The sequence below is a fragment of the Phragmites australis genome, chromosome 1 (genome assembly GCF_958298935.1).
Source record: "Phragmites australis chromosome 1, lpPhrAust1.1, whole genome shotgun sequence".
In the NCBI taxonomy this organism is placed as follows: Eukaryota; Viridiplantae; Streptophyta; class Magnoliopsida; order Poales; family Poaceae; genus Phragmites; species Phragmites australis.
The window spans coordinates 27,521,312-27,528,354 of NC_084921.1; the positions used below are offsets into that span (position 1 = coordinate 27,521,312).

General features: G+C 43.2%; 2 protein-coding genes across 6 annotated transcripts; both read left to right on the plus strand.

The window, feature by feature from the left end:
• Positions 1 to 658: 658 nt before the first annotated feature.
• LOC133913738 (peptide deformylase 1A, chloroplastic-like) lies at positions 659 to 5,174 on the plus strand. Of its 5 annotated transcripts, none has more exons than XM_062356998.1 (5): positions 659 to 1,097; positions 1,196 to 1,285; positions 1,397 to 1,464; positions 1,608 to 1,883; positions 5,063 to 5,174. In XM_062356998.1, the coding sequence occupies exons 1-4, from the start codon at positions 693 to 695 to the stop codon at positions 1,846 to 1,848; spliced, it is 804 nt and encodes a 267-aa protein (XP_062212982.1). In that variant the 5' UTR covers positions 659 to 692; the 3' UTR covers positions 1,849 to 1,883; positions 5,063 to 5,174. The 5 variants fall into 5 exon arrangements, with proteins under 5 accessions (XP_062212982.1, XP_062212974.1, XP_062212958.1 ...); XM_062356990.1 differs by lacking the exon at positions 5,063 to 5,174 and adding an exon at positions 3,870 to 3,997; XM_062356974.1 differs by lacking the exon at positions 5,063 to 5,174 and adding an exon at positions 2,722 to 2,859.
• LOC133913764 (uncharacterized) lies at positions 4,136 to 5,613 on the plus strand. The gene is made up of 2 exons (XM_062357017.1): positions 4,136 to 4,767; positions 5,060 to 5,613. The coding sequence occupies exons 1-2, from the start codon at positions 4,144 to 4,146 to the stop codon at positions 5,216 to 5,218; spliced, it is 783 nt and encodes a 260-aa protein (XP_062213001.1). The 5' UTR covers positions 4,136 to 4,143; the 3' UTR covers positions 5,219 to 5,613.
• The last annotated feature ends 1,430 nt before the right edge of the window (positions 5,614 to 7,043 follow it).

Here is a 7,043-nt window from a genome sequence, read left to right on the forward strand (position 1 = left end):
CATGTGGTGATATTTGCCTAGAGATTGTTTGTTGATGTCAAGTAAGTCTGATTCTCATGCTAGATCCTATATGTGGACCGGATTGAACCACACGGACATGCGGTAGCTCACGGTTGGTCCGAATGGGTGGGTGGGAAGGTGAGTTTGAATTTCGAGGTTCGGATGCATTTTCCTCTCAAGACTTGCATCCATTTTGAAAGCTGTTTGAACTATTATGTTTTTTTACAATCAATACAACAAAATATCCATATTAAAAATATTTATTTTATCATTTTTCAAATATTCAATATTTGAAATATATTATTTCAACAATTACAATACACTGTTTTAGCTAATATTGAATGTGTTCTTCCAAATTATTGAAGCAATTTTTCTTGTAAAGTGTACAAAATTTTGTTGCATCATATTTCAATAATTACTGAATTCAAGTTGTTAGTGTTTATGAAAGGCACATGAAATATAAACCTAGACCACAGTAATTAATTAGAAGGATTAAAAAAAAAAACTGGCGCTAGTGGGCCGCGCCACCTTGGTGATGGGCCATCATCAGCCGTTCGTGCAGAGCCTCCCAAGATGGGCTCGCGCGCCAACCCGGCCCAAGTATTTCCAGCCCAGCCCATATGCCACGTCAAATCTACCAGTCAGCCACTCCATCCATCCAGCCGCAGACGAGCCGGCGTTGCTACAGCAAGATGGTTGCGCTCCTCCGCCCGCTCTCGTCCGCCGCTGCGACGACCCTCCTCCTCGCCCCCGCCACGCCACTCACCGGCTCCGCAGTCGCCGCTAGCGCTATCATCGGCAGGCGGTGGAGAAGCGTGAGGACGAACGCGGGCGGTGGGAACTGGCTGTCCGGGCTGCTGGGCGGCAAGGGCGGCGGCGCGCCCACGGCGATAACGGTGACGCCGGGGACCGTGAAGGCTGGAGACCCCGTGCTGCACGAGCCAGCGCAGGAGGTGGCGCCCGGGGACGTCCCCTCTGAGAAGGTCCAGGGCGTCATCGACCGGATGATCGACGTCATGCGCAAGGCCCCCGGCGTCGGCCTCGCCGCCCCGCAGATCGGGGTCCCACTCAGGGTACGTGCGACCAATAACACGGCTGTATAGTTCTTGCTCGGGTTTAATCATCAAGAGCATGACCAAATTTCTCTTCTGTTCCGAATATTGCGATATGTCTTCTGATTAATCGTCAATTACAGATTATTGTTCTGGAGGACACCCAAGAGTACATCGGCTATGCACCCAAGAAGGATATTGAAGCGCAGGATCGCCGTCCCTTTGATCTTCTTGTCAGTAAATTTGACAAATTTTGCCTCATTGCATTGCGATCATAATCACCCCTACTATCATTAGGACTTTCTCAATTCTCATGCCCTTTCCTTGTCTTCTCTTGAAGCCAGGTTATTATCAATCCCAAGCTAAAGAAGACAAGTAAAAGAACAGCATTTTTCTTCGAGGGATGTCTGAGGTACATACCGGAGTGCTCCTTTCTGCAATACTGTTAGTTGTTACTATGGTTCGTATATGAAGATAATGTGGATACAAAAGCTGCATTGCATTGCACTGAATTGTGTCCTGTATAATCTCATACTTTTCTTCTGGGGGTGCCAGTGTTGATGGATACAGGGCGGTCGTCGAGCGACATCTAGATGTTGAGGTTTCAGGTTTGGACCGAAATGGGAGCCCCATTAAGATACAGACTTCAGGATGGCAAGCACGCATCCTGCAGCACGAATGTGATCATCTTGAAGGCACACTGTATGTTGACAAGATGGTCCCGAGGACATTCAGGATTGTTGATAACTTGGATCTACCACTTCCCATTGGATGTCCTCCGCTAGGTGCAAGATAATGTGGATAGCTTGCAATTTTTGTCATCAAATAGAGGTAATTGGCCTTTGTAATTTTTTTTAAAACATTTGTTCTACATAGTTTGTTGTACAATATTGCATTTCTGCTTCTCCTCTGACTGCTGTCTATGTTGAATTATCCACCCAATAGTAACATTCCTTGTTTAATATGAGATGATTCCTACATAGTTCATATGGTGTCCTTCTGGAACGAAAATTTGACATTTTGTCTATACAACTAGAATTTTGTATTTCCACATATAGCCTCATCAGTAAAATTTCCACATATACCTAGAAACAATGCTCAGTTTTTCATCATCTTTATGACATTCTTGAACTTCTATTACCACTTGCGATTTGAACTTTGTTCTGCTTAGAGGGGGCCAGAGATGATGAAGATCCATGAAATTGCTCTAAACTATGGTTGTTAGTTAGATTGGCTGAGATTGACTTGATATGATTGACCCCCTTTGGTAGAACAGAATTTTAATATTACTCTAAACTAAACTAGCAAAAGGAATCTTATGATAGATTCAACATCATTATGTCGTGCTGTTTATGGTTTCAGAACCAGATTGAGTATGCAACTTATTCATGATATAATATTTTCTCCAGTATATTAAATTCCGTATATCTGTATCAAAGATAGATTGGTGGGTGGTCAAAGGTGATTCAGTTGGACTATAGACTTTTAGAAAGGTGAGGTACGGTGAAGGTCTTCAAGGAATATTTTTGTCTCAGGAGAGAATAAAGAAAATGATGGGCTGTGAACACTAACTGAAATTTACACTTTACAATAAGAAGAAGTTTCTAGACAAATATGATTGCACAATGTGTTATAGTACTCAAAATAAAATAATTAATGTCTCCCACAGGCGTTTAGAAGGCTCCATACAATCAGGACAACAGAGTGATCATGTTCATTCAATCCTTCTCACTAGGAAAGGTGACATGGAAGGCTATGGAATTCTGGGCCACAGTTTTGGAGGTGCACTAATTTGCAGGTCATGATAATGAAAAAGTAGAAGAGATTTCAGATGATAGATGTTATTCTGCACCATCGGCGTAGCCATGAACTTAACATGCAAATAACATTCAAATGTGTGCTCTTGCTCTTGGGATTTTTGTGCTTTACTGGCATGCTAGGCGCAAAGCATTCGTGTAGGGTAAGGCTACAGGATTTAGCATCACGGAAAGGGACAGATGACTTCGGCTAATCAGGCTTCGTGAAAGGAAATGGATAAATAATACAGGAGACACAACTAACGCAAATTAGGTTAGTGACTTAGTGTATCCTTATCTTAAGAGGTGTAGAATGATGGAGCAGAAAGAACACAAACTATTTGCAGTAGGTGTGCAATTGAGGTTGCTTTATAATGATTACTTCAAGCAAGAGAAGTGCAAAACGTGAAAACAAGAGAAATGTGAAATTTAACTTTTAGCTTGTTAAGTGCCTATGAGCCTATATATAGGAGCGTTATGGTTTCAGTTTACCTATCGTTTGCAACAGACCACAAGAGACATAATCTTATTTCATTATTTAACATTTGCATCTTTTATTTATATTGTCCTGTATATAAGGATAACTGTGCAGTCTCTGTTCTATAGCCTTATCATTGAGGTACAGTTACAAAAAATAGGTTGGTATGCATGAAATTGAGTGCTATATATAGCAAGCTGTTATTCATCCAGTTTTTTTTTTTTTTTTTTTGGTTCTAGTAAAGAGATAGCAAAAGGTTGAGATAACCACTCATCACATTAAGCATTTTCTAAGTTGGAGGCAAAGTTTCCAATCCATTATCTGGGGATAAGAAACTTGCCATGGAAAATGAAACCCCTGTCATAAGTCTCACAAATGGAGGTCCTACCTCCTACTGACACCTGTAATATACTAACTGAGCGGCATATGAGGTGGTTGAAGACTTGAGGTTCCTTTCTGTCAGAATGATTGAAAATTAGGATCCTTCAAATCTGGCCTTAATGCAACAACTAACCTATGCACTAGCTTTTTTCCATCATACAGGGGAACCATACCGCAGAACAAGGCAACCTGCACATGGTCTGCGGTTTTCTATATGCTTGTTCTCCTCATCAAAGAAAAGAAAATTTTGTCCCTTGCCCCACCCACTCATTGCAGAGTATCCAAACCCATAATCCATTAATTAATTAGTGCCTGGACTATAGGATTCCGCTTGCATGTGTCATTCTCCACGCAGCTATATAGATGGCCTTTGGAAGACCCATACAGATCCAGAGCCAATAACCAGTAGAGAAGAGGATGTATTAGCCAGCTAGCAATGGCGACCCGTCATGGCAGCAGGAGGACAAAGGCAGATCAGTGGCTATTTGGTAGGAAATGGAGGGGGTCTGCAAAAGAGACAAGACATCCTGTTGTCTCTGAGGTTAAGCGCCCAAATCCCATTACCGTTCAGAAGGATGAAGGCATCTGCCTTGAGCAGTCCAGGGTGCATCTTCCTGGCCTGGGGCAGAGAGAGATGATCGATGTTGCGCCCGGGAGGAAATCAATGCCTGAGATGGAGACCAACATGAAAGAAGTAGATCAGTGGCTATTTGGTGGGAAATGGAGGGGAACTGCAAAAGAGACAATACATCCTGTTATGCCTGAGGCTAAGCCCCAAAATCCCACTACCCCACAGAAGGATGAAGGTACCTGCCTTGAGAAGTCTAGAGTGCATCTGCATGGTCTGGGACAGAGAGAGATCATCGATGTTGCACCCGGGAGGAAATCGATGCCGGAGATGGAGATCAACATGAAAGAAGTTGTTGCTGTGCTCGGGGTGAAGGTAATGGCTGCAGACATGCCACCATTCATGCAACTGCATGCGTTCCGATGCGCTAAGCGATCCCATGACAGCTTGGACAAGTTCAGCTCAAGGCAGCTGGCCCATGATGTGAAGAAGGTGAGCTGCATCCAAATTGTGATTTTTCCTACCCTTCTTCTTTTTGACTTCAAATTAGTTCTTTTTTAAATCGAACTGTTGACACTGCCCAATTAAGCTGGCTCTAACCAGCTGGTAGTGTTGAAATCAGTAGTCATTATATTACTTGCACTTGGGCCTTGGGTAGCATGAACCTTAATATACTTTTCCAGTCATGTTCAGTTTCAATTGTTGCTATTCTTTTTTCTTACATCGTGTTTCAGAGGACCATTTATGACTTAACTTCTAATGCATTCTCCTTGATATCCAACAGGAGTTTGATAAAGTGTACGGGCCTACGTGGCACTGCATCGTCGGTACAAGCTACGGTTCCTTCGTGACTCATTCCAGAGGTTGTTTCCTCTACTTTTCCATGGACAAAATCATTGTGATGCTGTTCAAGACCAAGATAAGGAAAGTGTTAGCATCCTGAGCTTTGTAATAATGACTTGCTTTTGTGTCCATCATGAAGGGGTCAGTTCAGTTTTATGATATTGACACTTGACTTGAATTATCGCTGCTTGTGAGTTGCAACTGGGAAATGATAGGTTAGTTCCACTGTACGGAGATGCTCTTCTTGTTTGTGAATAGCACCAATAGAGAGAGGGGTGAAGAACATGGCACCGTACCGCGATGCCCTTCTTGTCTACTAAATTAACAATTGAAAGCAATCTGCTAATCAGCAGATCCATTTGCCTTAGGGAAGGCCATTGTCATGTAGCTGCGGCCCATCTTCGTTCTTTTCATACAAAATTCCATGATGGAATTTTTTTTTTTGTCAGTAAGTTCATCACTTTGTGATCAAAATTTTATATTGGCCATTTTCTCCATCATTCTGTCAATATTGTGGCCTTGCTCGCTTTTTGCTCTTGTCTGTCTCTAGTCTTTACCAGGGCATCACATTATTGCAACAACAACAAAGCCATTTTAGTCCCAAGCATCTTAGGATATGCTCCAAGGAATTAAAAAAATGAAGCGGTACATTGCAAATTTTGGGAGGGAGAGAGAGAGAGAGAGAGGAGCTAGTGTGAGACTCACAGAAGAATGATTTGCAACACACAATGTATTGATGAGTGAGTGCGGTTTTTATACACGTATAGCAATGAACGAGTCAGCTGAGCTAAACTACCGAGCAGCTATTTAGGAGGAGGGAGTTGAACGTGTGCGGTGAGACTGTTGAGGCAGTGAAGGTCGCTAACACCCCCACCCCACCCCCTTTCCACACATACTGGAACGAAACTCTTCGAAGAATGCTCTAGGTAGTCCTTTAGCCATAACGTCTGCAAACTGTTGACTTGTTGGAACGTGTAGGACATGAAGATGTCCGATGGCCACCTTCTCCCTGGCAAATTGCACATCGAGCTCAATGTGTTTAGTGCGTCGATGGTGAACTGGGTTGGCACTCATTTAGCAGGCGGACATGTTATCATGGTACACGAGCGTCACTTTGTTCGTGGTGCAGTCGAGCTCACTAAGGAGTTCTGCAACCAGATGCATTCTGCAACAGCGTTCGTGACAACTCAGTATTCAACATGGCTCTGATACCGTGTGAGAATCAACTGAGCTAAACTACCAAGCAACTATTTAGGAACGAATTGAACGTGAGTGATTGAGAGAGTGAAGGCCGCTAACAGTTAGTATTTCTTTCTACTTTTATTATATATATTTTTAGATCCCAGTATAGTACCCACATAATTAAGCTGTATACATTGTACGAACAGATAGCACTATGTCACATCTTGGTAGGAGTGAGCCTAAGTTCTGACTGCTGCTGCCGGTGGTTGTCGAGGCAGCAACACCCCTAGGATTGCATTGGGGTGTCCGCCACCGCGCGCGGGGTAGCTAGCAGTAGTGATAGCAGTGCCCAGGTCGAGACGACAGCATGCGGGTTGCGAGCAATGCTTTGGATGGAGAGGAGATAGTGATGAGCCACTAGTGCAATAGATGGAGGTGGTGATGACCGACGGCGTGGAGGTGCTGTGTAGGAGCATCTTGGTTGGGTTGGAAATGGTTTTTGGGTGGGGAAGTAGCATCTAAAGAGTTCTATTTACCATACCGAAACAAAAAGTTGCCCCAATTCCATAAACTACTTTCATTGATGAGCTCTTTGAATCCTACCCTCCGTGTATCAGACCAAGTCTCGGTTGATCGCTGTAGCAAAATGTTGCCTCTACCAGTTGAACAAGACATATCGAGATCCTTGATGAAATGTTACTTCGGAATATTAAAAATGATCTTTATTAAATTTTTAAGACAAA

Bases quoted from the DNA above. Each gene is read 5' to 3' on its own strand.
- LOC133913738 (XM_062356998.1), top strand. From the start codon at position 693: ATGGTTGCGCTCCTCCGCCCGCTCTCGTCCGCCGCTGCGACGACCCTC. The intron at 1,098-1,195 runs GTATAGTTCTTG...CGTCAATTACAG, and splicing joins GTGCGACCAATAACACGGCT to ATTATTGTTCTGGAGGACAC. The intron at 1,465-1,607 runs GTACATACCGGA...TGGGGGTGCCAG, and splicing joins TTCTTCGAGGGATGTCTGAG to TGTTGATGGATACAGGGCGG.
- LOC133913764 (XM_062357017.1), top strand. From the start codon at position 4,144: ATGGCGACCCGTCATGGCAGCAGGAGGACAAAGGCAGATCAGTGGCTA. The intron at 4,768-5,059 runs GTGAGCTGCATC...GATATCCAACAG, and splicing joins TGGCCCATGATGTGAAGAAG to GAGTTTGATAAAGTGTACGG.